Source organism: Squalius cephalus (genome assembly GCF_949319135.1).
Source record: "Squalius cephalus genome assembly, chromosome: 13".
NCBI lineage: Eukaryota > Metazoa > Chordata > Actinopteri > Cypriniformes > Leuciscidae > Squalius > Squalius cephalus.
Window position 1 is genome coordinate 24328650 of NC_137134.1, and position 18659 is coordinate 24347308.

General features: G+C 37.0%; 2 protein-coding genes across 3 annotated transcripts in view; one reads left to right on the forward strand and one right to left on the reverse strand.

Moving 5' to 3' along the window:
• The first annotated feature begins 405 nt into the window (after positions 1-405).
• On the forward strand, positions 406-11519 carry ippk (inositol 1,3,4,5,6-pentakisphosphate 2-kinase). Its single transcript, XM_079890427.1, has 13 exons — positions 406-599; positions 2802-2861; positions 5382-5477; positions 5583-5649; positions 6137-6258; positions 6829-6918; positions 7262-7320; positions 7762-7834; positions 8905-9184; positions 9461-9596; positions 10060-10162; positions 10394-10473; positions 10557-11519. Exons 1-13 carry the CDS (start codon positions 519-521, stop codon positions 10759-10761), a joined length of 1452 nt encoding a protein of 483 aa, XP_079746553.1. The 5' UTR covers positions 406-518; the 3' UTR covers positions 10762-11519.
• Positions 11520-12948: 1429 nt separating this feature from the next.
• The window catches only part of cenpp (centromere protein P), a 48899-nt gene continuing 43188 nt past the window's right edge, over positions 12949-18659 (reverse strand). The window contains exons 7-9 of one of the 2 annotated variants that reach the window (XM_079890430.1): positions 13907-13986; positions 13635-13726; positions 12949-13270 (exon numbers count right to left, since the gene is read on the reverse strand). In XM_079890430.1, the coding sequence (XP_079746556.1) occupies positions 13152-13270; positions 13635-13726; positions 13907-13986 (291 nt within the window). In that variant the 3' untranslated portion in view covers positions 12949-13151. The remainder of the gene's footprint in view (positions 13271-13634; positions 13727-13906; positions 13987-18659) is intronic. The other variant, XM_079890431.1, reaches the window with a different exon arrangement.

Here is an 18659-nt window from a genome sequence, read left to right on the forward strand (position 1 = left end):
CCCCCCTGAATGTCTAACTGCTTAAAACATATGCAAATTATGCAATTCAAAATTATATTTAGATAATAAATATAGATATAGATATATATATACACACACACTGTATATATTACATACTTGCATTATTTATAAACTTTGCCTTTTGTGATTTTTCACTTGTTTTTCTGTTTCAAACAAAAAAGAGAAAGAAAAAAGTCATGCGTTCATGACATCATTTTATAGATCCAGTCCATAAATTGCATTCAGAGCGGGCGAACATTTGATTGTCATTTTTAGCATCCAATCAGCGCATGCATTAACAATGTCAAACACTTTTGGCCAATGAACAACCCTCAACCTCTGCGCCTGGCCAATGAGAGCGCGGAGGAGGCGTGTCCTCGCGAAAGCGGTAGTAGCGCTACACACCCGTCGGTGTGTCAGACGCAGATCCACCAGAAGTTTTGCGCCTGACCCCGATCATCTCGCCCAGAGTATCAAATCTGCGCCAAAACTCCACCAGTTTACGGTTCTTCTGGGTTATGGAACTGGATAAAATGGACGAAAACGACTGGAAATATCACGGGGAGGGGAACAAAAGCCTGGTCGTGTCTCATTTGCAGGTTGGTGTTCAATAGTTACTAGCTTTTAGCTTAGCCAAGATTCATATAAACTCGATCAAATCTGATTCAGTCAATGGAAAATCATTTCAAACTGTTTGGAAAGGACCTAGACTTTAAGTTTGGCACTTTTACGCCACCATTAGACGGAAATTCACCCTTTCTTTATCCTAAAGGGGTCTTGTCAGGGGTTTAAAGCTAAAGCCACCTAGCAGGCTAAATCAGGATTCATTGATAAAGTGAATGTACAACATGTGACACGTGTGTTATCAATGCCACACCCACTTTATGAGATATAAAGTTTATTAAACCCATTTCAGTGGCACATTTAATGTAGGATACATAATGCTGTGGCCGGTTGAAGGAATGGTCAGTGGTGATCTTATAGTGTGAGGGTGCTTTTGTGCATCTGACATGGCTCTTAAATGGGAAGAATTAGAGATGAGATAATAAACAATTAATATTTTCCCCATCCAGGATTCAAAGTTCAGATAGGAAACCTTTAACAGTTTAAAGTGAAAGATAATGAGGGTCTTGGCCGATTTTAAACCAGGATGATGGGTATGAATATTGATTAGGATGGGTGGAAACGTTGATGTTGGTCACTTTTCTGTATTTAGACATCGGCCAAAGTACATTTAAAGATTAAAAAGATCTCGCCACATGAAGTTTCAGCAACGTTATATTGTTTTAAGTAAGATATCACTTGGGTTATTGCTTGTAACAATCAGAACCATCTGTATTTGAACAACGGGTTGAAATTAATTAAATCAACTGTATTTGAGATTTGTCTTAATATGACTAATGAAAAAGTTATGGAAACTTTATGTAAATGATTCATTTATCAGTTCCATTTAGCATGTAGTTGACTCCTTTTTTCACTAGGATTGCAATATCAAGGCCCTGTTTTGTTAAGATCAAGGAAATGTTGCTGCAAAACGGGAACAGCTTAACCTTTGCCTGATTTTCCAGCTCATTTGTGCGTCTGTACCCTCATACGACAAATAAACTGAAAAACCACTGGATCAAACGTTCGAGAGTCATAAACTGGTTGGATTTGTATTACAGATTACAACACAAGAGTGTGTATCCAATCACAGGCAGCAGCCCGAGACAACATTGGCCAATATGTTATTGCAATCATGACAAACTGGGTGTGGAGAAAACGGGTGACGCTTTGATGCAGATTTCCAAGTACTCCTGGAGTATACTCCTGCAAGGGCTTGTCCGTATCTATTTGCTGTTTACAGACATTCTCATGTCCCCACACTCTTGTGTGGTTTTTTTTTTTGTCACATTGGCTGGCCTGTTTTAAATTCTTGGAATAGGAGCTGAACTGCAGCATCTTGTCTGAAAGGTTGAGTGAGATTATTAAGATTTTTTAAAGGCATCTCAGTTGCACATTGAAATAAGATGTGTGGTTTAAACAACATTTTGGGGTAAATTTCAGAAAAAAAACAAAAAAACAATGGTTTGGTTCATGAATATGTTTTTTATTATATGACATTAATTTCATGACAAATAAATACATTCCCTTCTTTTTTTACAACCTAAAATAAAGACAAATTTCAGGGTTTTGTCCTTGTCAAACTCTAAATAAAACTAAACTAAACTTTACCTTTCCCCTCAAAAATTCTCATTAGAAGAAATTCTCATTGCTGTAATGAGATTTTAATTCATACTCATTTTAATAATGCTCATTATTACAAAAAATAATTGTGTCTGGATAGGATTATTTTCATTGGTGCATATTTAGTTTTTAATTGACTATCATTTATTTTTCTTTTAATTTTGACGTGAATTATACATCATTTCTTCATGAACATTATCTTTTTAAGTCTGACATTTTGTGAGGCAGAAGTAGGTTTTGTAACGTCGTTGAGCAAGTGTGTTTAGAAACTGCATTTGCGTTTAAGTGACCATCAGTTACATCAGTCCATAAAACAAACCGCCAGGCAGTGAGTTTATCGTCAGTGCGATGATGTCACCTTTACCTTTGTGGACCTTTTTTATGTATAAGTGCATTCTGGGAAAAACATAATGAGTGGATGGAGTATTTGTACAGTCACAGGCAAACCTGTTTCATAGCTTTCCCTTCTTTTTTTACAACCTAAAATTAGACAGTTTGTTCACTAGAATACTTACAGTGGCCAAAGTCTGTGTGAAATGAGTTGAATGCAAAATTTGTTTTACTTCTCCTTACAGCACTGTCGAGTTCTCCGTCTGTTAAAGTTTCCCTCTGAAGACTCCGCACATACACGACAGGTAAAACTTCCCCAAATTGATATTACTAAACAGTAGTACTTCCCAAACTTCTCAAATATGCACCATAAAGCAGAATTGAATGGTGGCCGAGAGAGCTCCATGTATTGAAACTGAAGAAAACACTTGCAAATAGAAAAAAACACCAGCAAATTAAGAAAACATCAATTTGTCAATTTTGACAAATACTCACAACACAACCAAATACAGAAACGCCAACTTAACCAAATACAGAAACACACTGTGAATACTCACAACACAACCAAATACAGAAACACACTGTGAATACTCACAACACAACCAAATACAGAAATGCCAACTTAACCAAATACAGAAACACACTGTGAATACTCACAACACAAACAAATACAGAAACACACTGTGAATACTCACAACACAAACAAATACAGAAATGCCAACTTAACCAAATACAGAAACACACTGCAAATACTCACAACACAACCAAATACAGAAACACACTGTGAATACTCACAACACAACCAAATACAGAAACACACTGTGAATACTCACAACACAACCAAATACAGAAATGCCAACTTAACCAAATACAGAAACACACTGCGAATACTCACAACACAACCAAATACAGAAACACACTGCAAATACTCACAACACAACCAAATACAGAAACACACTGTGAATACTCACAACACAACCAAATACAGAAATGCCAACTTAACCAAATACAGAAACACACTGCAAATACTCACAACACAAACAAATACAGAAACACACTGTGAATACTCACAACACAAACAAATACAGAAATGCCAACTTAACCAAATACAGAAACACACTGCAAATACTCACAACACAACCAAATACAGAAATGCCAACTTAACCAAATACAGAAACACACTGCAAATACTCACAACACAACCAAATACAGAAATGCCAACTTAACCAAATACAGAAACACACTGCAAATACTCACAACACAAACAAATACAGAAACACACTGTGAATACTCACAACACAAACAAATACAGAAATGCCAACTTAACCAAATACAGAAACACACTGCAAATACTCACAACACAACCAAATACAGAAATGCCAACTTAACCAAATACAGAAACACACTGCGAATACTCACAACACAACTAAATACAGAAACGCCAACTTAACCAAATACAGAAACACACTGCAAATACTCACAACACAAACAAATACAGAAACACACTGTGAATACTCACAACACAACCAAATACAGAAACGCCAACTTAACCAAATACAGAAACACACTGCAAATACTCACAACACAACCAAATACAGAAACACACTGCAAATACTCACAACACAACCAAATACAGAAACACACTGCAAATACTCACAACACAACCAAATACAGAAATGCCAACTTAACCAAATACAGAAACACACTGCAAATACTCACAACACAACCAAATACAGAAATGCCAACTTAACCAAATACAGAAACACACTGCGAATACTCACAACACAACTAAATACAGAAACGCCAACTTAACCAAATACAGAAACACACTGCAAATACTCACAACACAACCAAATACAGAAACACACTGCAAATACTCACAACACAACCAAATACAGAAATGCCAACTTAACCAAATACAGAAACACACTGCAAATACTCACAACACAACCAAATACAGAAACACACTGCAAATACTCACAACACAACCAAATACAGAAACACACTGCAAATACTCACAACACAACCAAATACAGAAACGCCAACTTAACCAAATACAGAAACACACTGCAAATACTCACAACACAAACAAATACAGAAATGCCAACTTAACCAAATACAGAAACACACTGCAAATACTCACAACACAAACAAATACAGAAATGCCAACTTAACCAAATACAGAAACACACTGCAAATACTCACAACACAACCAAATACAGAAACGCCAACTTAACCAAATACAGAAACACACTGCAAATACTCACAACACAAACAAATACAGAAACACACTGTGAATACTCACAACACAACCAAATACAGAAACACACTGTGAATACTCACAACACAACCAAATACAGAAACGCCAACTTAACCAAATACAGAAACACACTGCAAATACTCACAACACAACCAAATACAGAAATGCCAACTTAACCAAATACAGAAACACACTGCAAATACTCACAACACAAACAAATACAGAAACACACTGCGAATACTCACAACACAACCAAATACAGAAATGTGCTGCAAATACTCATTCAGTTGCAGTGCGTTGAGCTCTCTCTGCCACCGTAGTATTGCCTTTTCTTACAATACAAATGTGATGGTAAACTGTTCATAAAACTTGTAAATAGTCACATTTGAGTTTACAATAGTTGTGTGTGTTTTCTTGCACCGTATTGTAAGTAAAGTGTCTCTTTTGGTACAAAGGGCATCTGCAACAATGTAAATATGCAAAAAGTGTTTGGTCTTGGTCTTGGTCTGTTTGCATTGTCATACAGTGTAGTATCAGCTCATTTGTCCTACTTCTTTCCTAACAGACCGCAGAACAAGCTTTTCGACACATCCTCAACATTGTAGATTATAGTAAATATGTCATGAAGCCTTTGTTGGGGGAGAAATATGTTCACAGTGGAGTAAGTTACAGTTCAAAAAGTTTGTGTACATTAATACATCATGTTGCTTTAACACAAGCCGTGACCTAGCGAATAAGATGAAAATAATGGTTTGATTGTTTACAGGAGGTTGTCAAACTACCGCTGGACTTTGTGAGACAGCTGTCGCTGAAGGTCCAACAAGAACGACCTGGTACGAATGACCAAACTTTCATTTTTTCCTTTTAAACATTTGGTGAATATTATAAAATCGATCCAGAACACATTCTTATCACAATTCCACAAAAAATGCAATGACACCGTAATACAAAGAAAACAGTGTCATTGCTGTAATGCCCCCCTAAAACCAACAGTGTAGTATTTATACTTTATGCTAGTATTTGTTGTGTTTTAATTGCAAAATCCTTGAGATTAATGGGCATTACTGTATACTACATTTTGGCCCATTACGGTAATGACAATTTAGAGGAAAATATGCTTAACTGCAATGCAGATAATGTCCTAAAATAAGCATAATTTTCTAACTTTTGGTGTAAAATCCATCTTGAATGTTTTCTGGAGTTTCACCCACTAAAAATTGAGTTTGTTCTTCATTGCAAACATATGCATGTGAGATGCAGTCACTTTTGTAGACTGGATTTGATGTTGCGTAACGGTGTTGTGATCTTTCCTTCATGCAGAACTGCGCTGTGACAAGGTCATGGACACATTCAGCGGGTGTGGTTTATGCCTTCCTAACCTGACCCAACTCCCCCTCCACCACCTCAGAGACCACAGACCTCCAATATGCGTTGAAATCAAGGTGAACTCCACTTTCAGCTTGGCATAGCCGCAACACGTCACTACCGTTATGTTTGTGTTTACTTCAAGGGGGAATTTGCACTCAAAATGACAGTGATATAATTTTTATAACCACATTTCGAAAATAATCACATTTCGAGAGTGTACGCAAAAGTGAGCCAAAAACCTCGCCTTTAATGTGTTGATTTAGTGACGCATGTCTTATCACTTATTGAACTTGCTGACAGTTGTTGATGGGGTTTTCTATATCTTCAAGCCATTAGGGTGGAGACACTCTGTGTTTTTGAATCTCATATAAAACAAGAACTAGTTTTTTAGGGGTCAGTTGAAGTCCGATCCTGGGGAAGTAAACCACAGTAGCTGAATGACTCATTGAATCTATTTGTGTGGAATTTAATCACATGGTCAGTCAAACAAACAGGGGAAGGTGGTGTGAATCCGATCTGAAAGGCTCGTTTGTTTGTTCATAAAAACAACAAAACCTTCTTCGCATTAAGCTTGTTCACAAAACTTCATTGTGTAACTCGAGAGGCAGAGAAATAACTACATATTTTAACTTTTTCCCTTCCAGCCAAAATGTGGATTTCTACCCTTTTCAAGACACATAACTAAGGAATGCAAACGCAAAGTTTGCAGATTCTGCATGCATCAGCATTACAAGGTAAGTACCAATCAAAAATCTTTCAAAGGCCTCATTGTTACGAAAGTAACTCATGGTTCATTGAAGTGAAGCCAGATTTCTAAACGTGAACTTCTGCTTTAACAACAAAAAAAGAGGATGGTTCAGTGTAGTGTAAACATCCTGCTGTCTGTTTGTACTGTGCGCTATCATACAATCAGTCCTTTGGGGGTTTGGCTGGAGAAGATGTACAAAAATCAGTTTCAGTCCCAAAGTAGAGGTGAACTGGAGAGTGTATCAAGTGACTGTCACTGAAGTTGGTGTACTTGATCGAAACACTATTAGCAAAGTTTACAGTAAAATTCCTAACATTATTCTCTTACAGTTAGCCAATGGGAAGTGGAAGCGATTGAGCAGATATTGCCCCCTGGATCTCTTTTCAGGGTGAGTCACCGCTCAGTTACTCAGTGCAGGAAATCAGATCTGGATTTATATCTTTCGATGATGGTACGACCTTTAACCAGCATTGTTAACAAATCTAACTGACTGCGGCAAAGAGATTCACCAACCCAACTGACCTTTGTTAAAACAGAATTTTCCACTGAGAAAGACCACATTCACCTTTTTTTTTTTTTTTTTTTGTGACTCACCTTTCCACTGTCAAACCAGCCCTATAACCCATCATGCATGAAGCCTTTATAATGCTGCTTGACGCTAAAGAAAACAGAAGGTTTAGAATCAGATGTGACAATCCATATAATCCCTTAACATGTTAATTCTTGTCATGGCAAATCATTTTTTTTCTCCCTAAACTTTCCTTCATTGTTTGCAAAAATGTATGTTATTTTTACTAACCTGAATGCTATTGAATAACTTGTATTCCAGGAGCAAACAGCGAATGTACGTTGCATTGAAGAATCTGTTAGAGGAACCACAAAACAACTTGAAAATCTTTAAGGTAAATATAAACTTCTGTAATTGATTCATTCTCGAACCGTTTAACGTCTCCAAACAAACTTTATTTTGTAGTTAATTTCAGCCTGCTGTCTATAGACCTTATTCACATCAGTGCCATCTTTGATTTTTAACGGGAATCTCTTCGGTGGGTTGAACTGTTATTTAATTTGTTTTTGGATTGTTCTGCTGATGAAACGCTGCAAAAATATCCTTCGACTTCCATTTATAGAATGTTCAGCATTTGAAAAGTAACAGTCAGCGATGATGTCATGCATACTGATTTGCAATAGATCTTAAGTTATCCTGGAACTTGGAAGTAGTACTACTAAAAACAGCTTAAACTGGTTTACTGGTCTTAGCCAGATTTGGCTGGGAGACAAGTTGTTTTAGATGAAATTTAGCCACTTTTTAACTGGAAAATTAGCTTGCTGATCATCATATGTGACCCTGGATAACAAAACCAGTCACAAGTTGCACTGGTATATTTGTGGCGATAGCCAAAAATATATTCTATGGGTCAAAATTATAGATTTTTCTTTTATGCCAAAAATCATTAGGATATTAAGTAAAGATAATGTTCCATGAAGATGTATTGTAAATTTCCTACTGTAAATATATAAAACATTTATTTTTGTGAGTGAATGCAGCACAATCGCCAACATAAATGGACAACTTTAAAGGTGATTTTCTCAATGTTTCGATTTTTTTGCACCCTCAGATTCCAGATTTTCAAATAGTTGTATCTCGGCCAAATATTGTCCTATCCTAACAAACCATAAATCAATGGAAATCTTATTTATTCAACTTTCATATGATGTATAAAACTCAATTTCAAAAAATTTACCCATGTGACTGGTTTTGTGGTCCAGGGTCAAATATAGGTCCAGATGTGTGACTAGCTTAAACCACCTAAGACCAGCAAACCAGCTTAAGCGGGGGTTTAAAAAAAAGAAAAGGAAAAAAAGAACATCATTACATATAGCTACTGTTTGTATATTGGTCTGATTCCTTAGAAAAGGGTTATAAAAGAAAAGTTGCATTAACTAATTGTTTCTCCCATCTTTTTTTCAGGGCGGAGAGTTGATATTTAGCTGTAAAGACGACGCCAAGCAGCAACCCGACTTGAATGATCTCATTCAGCACCTTTGGCCTTATTTCCCCCATAGTAACGGCCTCCATAACGGCCACCAGCCTGGCAAAGCCGTCCTCAACGAGTTCATTCAGGTGATCTGCTCCTCCCTGCTCAGCGGCGGGGACTCGAATCGCTCGGGGGAGCCCAGGAAGATGCACCTGTCCGAAAGCAGGCCGCACTGTGAAGCCAGTCCCTTCCCAAGAGACCTGCTCCGCAACGGTGAGGCCTTTACCAACTGCTAACTAATGAATATTTGGATGGGCAAATGATGGTTTGTTTGGCCAAAATATTGTTAAACTCTCATATTAGTTCCAATAGAAATCACTTTACTGTTGAGTCACAATAGAACTGGAACGAAATGTATTGTGCATTTTAAAAGACACATTAAGGGGGCGTGTAAAAGACCGGGTTATTGCTGCATATATATGACGGTAATCATAAACCTATTATGCAAGTCCAGGAGTACACGTTGAGCTCATTTTCATATCTTCACAGGTAACCATGGCCTCCCTAAAGACAGTGTCCTTTCAAAAATCCTCCAAGTACAGATGCTGGATAACCTGGATATTGAAGGAATCTACCCTCTGTACAAACGTGTAGAGCAGTATCTAGAGGAGTTCCCGAAAGAAAGGTGAATGTTTAAGCTGGGATATTGAGTGCTTCGTTACTGATCTATCAGATCAGTATTCCTGTGCAAGAATGGTTTGTTCTTGCTGAGCAAAGTTTCTATCGGGCGGATATTTCAGGCCATACCTTATCTGTGCAGTGTTCACCTGTGCTGGCATAATTTTATGTAAAAATGCAGTACAGTTGCTGAATCGCAACTTGTTTTTACTATTATAAGTATTAATATACTTTATTTTCAAACAATTTTAAGTCTTATTGCAGTCTCCTGGAAGACATTATGATGAAAACACTAGGTGGTGCAAAAGACTGTGGATGTGGTACTTTATCTAGTAATGAGGCACTGTGGCCACATGGTGGTCCTGTGCAGTGTGGTCATTGGTGATTTCCATGCAAAGCCACATCATCTTTATGAATAAACATGCTTAAAAGCACTTAAACATCTAATCAACACTTGTTTGTATCCCCAGAAACCGACTGCAGATAGATGGGCCTTATAATGAGAGTTTCATGGACACAGTTAAAAACTGTCCTACTGAGGATGACGGCTCTGTAGAATATGCAGTTGGGAAGGTAAGACTGTGAGCATGTGATGCTTCAGTTTAGGTGTGAATCTCATAAGACATTCACAGGTTGTATTTCACCCCAAAATTGGGCATTTAAAAAAAAAAAGAAAAAGTTTTTGGTATTGAATTAAATACAGGTTTATTTGTATATAAAACTCATTTTGGGACAAATTTCTAAGTGAGATTCATTCTCAGAGGTACAATTTTAGGATTTTAATTTCTCCTTGCATCTTTCCAGGTTCATCAGTATAGAGTTGCAATGACCGCCAAAGACTGCTCAATCATGATCACGTTTGTACCTTGCGAAGACGACGAGGAGTAAGTTTGTTTTCACTTTTTAATTAAAGATTCACCTTGAAGTTTGCGGTCATTTTAACCTTCTATTTGCTTTGTGTTTACAGACACCAGTTGAATTTGGAGAAGCCTCGTTTTACGTATTCCGTCTCCATCCTGGATCTGGACCCCAAACCGTACGAAGGCATCCCTCACCAGTACAAGCTGGACACCAAAATCGTCAACTACTACCTGCGGAGCACGCAAGCTCCGCCCCCCTCCAGCCTCTATAAGGAAAGGCAGGAGTGCACGCTGCTCTTCCATGCTGTATGAGACACCTCCACAAGTGCTGCTTGGGAAATGTGTAGAAGTGAAATTGAGATAGTGATATAGTTTTGTTATTTTTGTTTGCTAGTCTGTCTAGCAGTTTGCCCTCCCAGCGTGTTCTGCGACGTGAAGTTGGCAGCGACGGCGGCATTTGTGAGCTGTTGCTGGGACGACCTTTTGTTTTTCTTTTTAGAGGGTGATGTTCTTACTGGGGCTGGTCTCCTAAAGCACAGAATACCTGAACGAGTCAGTCATTGGCTATAAAAAGGGAGGACAAGGAGGTTGTGTGTGTGCGTGTGTGTTTTTGTGCAGTGCTGTTGGGTGTTTCTCTCACGCAGCAGCGCTACTGTGGTTTCCAAGTGCCAAAAAGTGGCTTACAGCGATTTTCCCTAATGAACGTTTTACCATGCATCAACTTGGCCGTGTCAGCAGTCGCTGTACAGGCAGTCTGGAGTACTTGAGTTTTTAGCAAGACTACATCCATAGAGCTCCTCAAACCACTGACCCACGGCGAGCTACAGTAGCAGAAGTTATACTGACAAGCACAGACCTGTTGCATGCTAGCGAATGAGGTTGCGCTAACACTGTCACTATCCATAATTAGATTTTATGAATTTGAAGATAAGTCTAATGATATTACTCTCTAATGAAAGTGTATTTTTATAACGCACGCTTGCCTGGCGTAACCGTCTACCGCCACATACAAATCGAAGTGTCTTATTGAAGAATAGTTTGCACTACATAAACATTTAGCCATTGTTTACTCACCATCATGTAATTGCAAATCTAATCAAAATGGCTGAAGAATTTGTATGTAGCTTGGCAGTTCATCCTAACCAGGCATTTTGTCCGAATTGGACAAAACGCTGCTGGGTGTTGAGCATGTAGTAAGTGAATGAATGAACAACATTTTTGAACGCAAGATCATCAGTGAATAACTACTTCAGTTTTGAGTGAAGAACACACTTAAAATTTAAGTTATATGGACTACATTTATGGTGCTTTTTATTGGACCTTCAAATATGTGGAAAAACCTGAATATACCGACATGAAGGTGTGTAAATAATGATTGAATTTTCATTTTTGGATAAACTACTTCTTTAAAGCTTGTCTATCATTTCAAACGCCACTCCCCCCCCCCCCCGGAAAAACTGCTGTAAAATGCTAAATCGACTGTGCCTGTCCATCTACAACTGCTCTGTCTTTGAGTTCGACATTAATACACTTAGTCATCTGTTTTGAAATTGCAGACTAGAAAACAACTAGAGGAATTCATTCCCAGCAGCTTAAACGCTACTACAGCTACATTTGGCCTGAGTTTTATTGGCTGTAATTGTTTGCAGAGCAAGACGAATTTCATAAGTCGGCCAAAGATGGACGGCATGGCATTTATTGTTAGCACAATACAGAAGTAAGTTGATCCAGCAGTTTTTCAGAATAGCAGTATATTGTGCCACAGAAATGGCAGTGTTGATTTAACATTGTGAGCAAGTTTAGCGCCTTTTACCGAAAAACCAATGACGGTTAATGCAAATTTTACTGTGCGACTTCAACACTAAAGATGGCACCTCAAGATTGCCATTTTCTTGTCATGGGATATATTACTGTTACAAAATACTGTGGTGTGAGTGATACTCATGCTTCCGTTTACCTCTTTTACTGTGATGTTGACTGCGTCGGCTTGCTCAACTCAAAGCCTTCAATGCAGTCTCATCTGGTGAATAGTGTTTGAGTTTTACATGGATGAACATTCAACATTGCCAAACTGTGTTGACACTCCCTTTTGTCTTAATGTGAACTGGTGTCAAGAGAAGTATTATACGCCTTACCTGTGAGCGAACACGCTTTCGTTGTCCAACCAATGGCGTTTGTTTGACTGTCATGTTGCTCAGTTTTAATGTGTTATGATGTATCTGATTAAGTGCAGTTTCTCCACACCAGACATTGCTGTTTTTGCCTTAGTTTTAACACCATCTTTCCCCTTATGAACCAATGAACCAGAGATATTATGAGTCTGAGGTGGTGACATTGTGTTACTCTAATGAAATAAAGATCTATAATCACTATGTAGGTAGGAATGGACATTAATTCTGTTATTAAGCAGGAATATCACAGTTTCTGTGATGGAATCTAATGTTAAAATGTAACTATTTGAAAATACAAAGTGGATTTTGCTGTCAGACATTTTGTATTTAAAATTATTTATTTTTCTAGCTCTTGTCTAATGATGTATATTTCCATACAGTGTGGGCATATCATGCGTAAAAATGATTGACACTTACAGATGGCATCAATATGTAGTTCCTAACGGGTGATTGTACAGGTGTTTATATCAAATAAAATGATTAGATATGAAGTTCTGATGAAATGAATGTTGGCTTGTGTTTTATGACTTCTCACAAACACACGGTTCTTATCAAGGCCTCAATTGACGCTTCCACCCCGAGAATCCGCAGCAGGCTCTGAAAGTAATCCGAGCCGTTTTCCATCACTTTTTTGGTGTCCAACTCTCGAGCTGTTCAGATGAAAACAAAATAAAACATTTTAGTAGGAATTTATTATTGTACAAGTATAAAATAAGAAAATAGTTGATTCTGATCCACTGCGCCATGTAGCAGTCAAATACTTTTGTATAACAACCGCAGAAATGTTTATTTGACAGTTGTCCATGAGTATTTCCAAGTTTCTTTTTTTGCTCCAAAAATGCAAGTTAGAATAGCTTATTGGAGACATCTTGATGATAATCAAAATGCCTAGTTTTGGACTAGTAAAAATGGCCTTTGAAGACTTTTAATCTGTTTAATAAGCAGAATAATATCAATTCAGATAGTCAACCCTGACACAACATTATCCCTTCATCTATATTTCACTCGTCTTACCCTGATCTGGCATTTTCAGCAAGAGCTCAAGCGTTGGTTTTACCACTCCTTCCTTAGACACATCAATCTTCCAGAATATGGTCACGGAGATCCTGAAAAACATAAAGCCATTGATTTTACCATGTTTCAAGCATGTAATCTGGAGATATCAGTCATGGTAACCATATACATGTACATGAACCTTGTAGGCGCTTGATGCCGCTAACGGAAGGCAAACAGCTAAAGTTACAAACTGCAGTTTTCATTTAATTTTCTCAGCTGATGCAACCTACCCGGGAAGTTGAGGACTTCGTATAATCATGAGCTCCGATCTGCATCCCTCTGGAAGGCTGACCACGTCTGGGTACTTGTCCTGCCAAAAAAACCACTCATGTGTTAAAGGATTTAAAAGTCCTGACAGATTCCATCTGACCCACAGCAACCTGGTTCCAAAACACTGGCCGATAACAAAACGGATGCGAACAAAATACAAAGAAATTTACATATTAAAGGATTACGTAATTGCAAGTTGAATTACGGCATTTGCTCCATAACAAGGCAAGATTACATCATGTCACAGTCTGAGACTTTCTGCATTGAGGACAAAATGTTGAATTTTTAAAGAAATAGATCGACCAAAACTGTTATTATTTACTCCGCAAACCAGTTTGGCCTTTTTTCTTGCTTGTTTGCAACACAAAATGTACATTTTCAAGAATGTCCTGACTACTGTTTAATTAAATATTCAAATATAGGACTAGGTCTTTCAGGCTCTAAAATGACCAAAAAGCACCACAAAATTAGTCCCGACGATTATTCAAAGTCTTCTGAAGTAATACGATCAGGGCTTGACATTAACACCCGCCAACTCGCCAAATGCATATCATACCAACAAATATCTGAAACGGTTCCAATGCTAATTTTTCTCAGATACACAATACCAGCTCTGCTTTCTCACTCTCTCTCCGACAGCTGGTGACACGCAAACCCGCCTCTAAATTGAGTTCTTTTTCGCTGCTTATTGCGCTTAAACAGTCAAATACACAAAAAATAATGTCAAAATGCCAGACTTGGGAAGTATTCATGTAAACACAATCAGTTATGTTTTATGTGAACAGTTGAGAAAGAAACGGATGTGTAACAGTATAATGGATCCATGCGTCAGGTCTTAAAGTGACAGCAAATTATGAGATAATATAAAAAATATACGTATATATGCCAGTTTTTCCCCATGGCATCGATATCAAAATTGTGGCCAGTGAAAATTCTGAGTGGCTAGTAACTTTGGAAAACCACTAGCCACAGTGGATGGTGAGCAAAAAAGTTAAGGTCAAGCCCTGCATATGATCCTTTTGTTAGAAAAAGACAGCGAAAAATATTATTCATTGCTAATTTTTCACTGCAGGGAGCTGTTAACTGTTGTGACTGGATCATTGAGACGGTAACTTGAGAACCGGATCAGCCTAATTCATTAACGAATCATTCAGACCAGTTTTGTAAACTGGATCCACTGATACATTGCAAAGATCGTACTCAATACAAAAAAAGAGTCTCTAGAATATCTCACAGAATAGAGTTATACATGTTTGGAATTAAATGAGGGTGAGCAAATAACAACATTTTTCTCTTAGGTTAACTATCCCTTTAATATTCCAAGTGTTTTTTAATAAATAGAGTCAGTTGAAGACATTTAATAGTCATGCCTTCAGGACCACAGAAGAGAAAATCGAATACACAGAACCATTTAATGCTGACAGTAAATAATAAAATAAAAGAAGAATGTTTCCATCTCTCTGTCTTTTGCAGAAACCACTAAATACAGTTTGAAATTATAGCCTTACTTACACTTAATTATGTATTAAAACACATGGAGAAACTGCTTTAATAAGTAATTAAGACATCTAATTAAACTACTCTTAAATTTAACCCCTCATTTGGCCGTATTTCAACTAGCTCATTAAAAACACATGATAATTCCCATAACCAGCCTAGCGCAACAACCGCATCACAAATCCCTTAAACAAATCCATCAGACTTTCCCATTAGACATCAAAACTTTCCAGAATTTTTTTCCCCAATTCCCACATTACACAGTTGGGAAATGCTGTCATTTACACCATTAGCTTGATGTTTCCTCTGGTAAACACTAAGACTTTCTCTAACAAGTATCTTGAAACCTGTCTAAATTCGTGATTGTGAAGACTGTGAAGAGACTAAACACTGTTACGTTCTCAAAGTGAGCTATTTACAATGTTTGCAAATGTTTATTTTTACACGTACACATTGAGTTTGGTCAGTCAATGAGTTATGTAATTCATTGCACCCTTTCTTTGCAAATCACTGATAACAAACTATAAAACCAACAGAAGAGTGCAAAAAACAATCTGGAAGAATATATATCAAATCTGTTTAGTTAAAATATGGAGTTTAAAGATTTAACAGTACTTATGGAAAACATTAAAATTATGATAAATAATGCTGAAATATATAATAAAATTAAATATTTTTAAAAACTTACAAATTGGTGTATGCTTTTACAAATCTTACTATGCAAATGTTTTATTCTTATAAATTTTATTTCTTTAATTAAAGATTTTGAATCTATTTGGTAATCTAGCGTTAAACTAGAATATCATCATTGAATTTGCCAAGACTTTTACCTCCCCATAAATATTTTAATAACTTCATGAAGAAATTCCAGTCTAGTTGTCAACTTAAAAAGTTCAACAATTATTTAAAAAGACATCACTGTTTTCTGTAAATGTGACACAGGTCTGACCAAAGGCTTCAAGGCTTCCTTGAACTAAGCCATTAATTTAGCATCCTTTTAAACAACCCAACCATTATTTGAACTCTATACCTCTATTGTCTGATCCTGGAACGACATGTTATGCTCCCCACGGATCCCTGTCAACAGTTATTAAAACATCAGACAGAGCAACCAGAGTCGCTGGGCTTGTTCAGAAGCCAATACTTACTGGATGTTTGGGATCTTCTACCCATTAAATGTTTAAAAGATTGAGCTGAGAAATCAGAAAATCTGAAATTTTGGGATTCCATCTGAGAACTTCATTGTGAAATTCTTGCAAGTGAATTTTCAGCAGGTTTAGTTTCAGAAGCACAAAACATTATTTAATTTCCAACAAGGTCTGTTAAGAGTGGATGACCCAAGACTGAAACGTTAATCTGAGTGCCTCAAGGGCGATTGTGAGGTACCCAGCTAAAAGGAAAGAAACATAAAACCGCTGACTACACACATGCCACTGCTGAGTACTTAAGCTCTCTGGCACAACGTAAAATATTCCATTATGTTAAAAGTTCCATAAGGAAATATAGTGAACCAGATGCTGAAGCAAACCGACATTACCACAGTGGAAAAAGTCTGAATGCAAAAAATACAGTCCAACCTCATTATCATGGGGCTAGGCATGTGTGTGAAAGACTCTTCTGGGTCTCAAAGTACATTTCAAATGGTCCGTGACATTATACAGACCATTCTGACCAATGGAATTATCTTGTGGAAAGAGGGATTTTTTTATTTAAAGACACCCTAAATTCAACATCCTCTAGTGAGCTGCTTCAAGAAAAGAGCGCCATGTTGGTTGAGTCAACGTCCAGACAGAACTAGAAGAATGTCCAACCCTCATAACTTAAGATGTGAACAGTAAGTGCGGCAATGCATGAGGAATCCAACATGAAGTAGCATTCACACACCATTTTACTTCCATGATGAAACAGGATATTGAAAGAAAATGAAGGGAGGGACTTGATGACGAAAAGTGGTTTCTGTAGGATAGATCATTTCAAGAGATGGACTTGAAAAATAAGAGTACTTGTTTGACGTAAGCTGAAATCAAAAGCCATTTCAGAGGTGGAGCAACTGACTTTATTTTGATTAAAAAGTATTAAAGACGATATTTTTCCTTTGGAATCATGAACGCCAATGAATAATTCACAATTAAGACCAAGAGCATGTATAAAGTACATGCAGAGTTGTTACGAACAGTGAACAGTCACAGCTGTTCATTCCAGTTGGTTGAGTCACAAATCTCCGGCCATTACCTGATGGCAAGTCAAAACATCCTAAAGTGCTGAAACATCTTACACCATTAATTTCACACTAGAGTTAAACACTCTTTTGATCTACATCTCTTCAAACTCATCTATGAGGACTATACTGTAAAAGCACATTTGTATATTGTTCAAAATGATCCCACATACTTTTACAGCTCTTAGATCCCTTTTAACCCTAGTCTTTTGGATGAGATGTTGCAAGGAACGACAAAGCATTTGATCATGTAAGAGTGATATCAGCTTTAATCTACGGTTGGATATGTTTTCAATTTAGATTCTCACGGGATCTGCAATGCATTTCTGAAGATTGTTTTATTCTGAAAGCTCTGGCATAATGTCTCAAACTCTGCTCTTTGTTAAAGTCTATCTGCTAGTTTGTTAGCACAAAGTACGGAGTAATTTCCACTCATTAAAGGCTATACGGAGTTCCTTCAAAGTTCTTTACAAAAATGTCGAAGCATAAAGAGTTTTTGCACAATCTTTTTCATAAATTTCAACTGTTTAATTCATAAACATCAGATCAAAATGAATCAGCTGTCTGATTGTCCAAATCTTCAGGCATCATCTTCACAATGAATTGCTATTAAACTACACAAGATGTGTACAAAAGATGTATTATTTATTTGTCTACAGATGAACCTAAACACAGCAAACAAACAGGATTTTTTACTGTATAAAATTGCATCATCTTTGTTTAATGTCAAAAGATTTAAAATATATAATGTTATTGTGATTAATTAGTAAAATAATGACAAAAAATAATGTCTTAAGATATATATAGATATATCTATTTGTCTACAGAGAATAAATAAAAACCTTTACTGCATAAAATTGCATTATATTTGTTTAAAGTCAAAAGATCTTGAATATAAAATGTTGTGACAAATGACTAAAATGATTTATAAAGAACAATGGTGTACCTGTTGTGAGAGTTTAATATTTCTAACAATGCAACTACACTAAGTAGTCCAG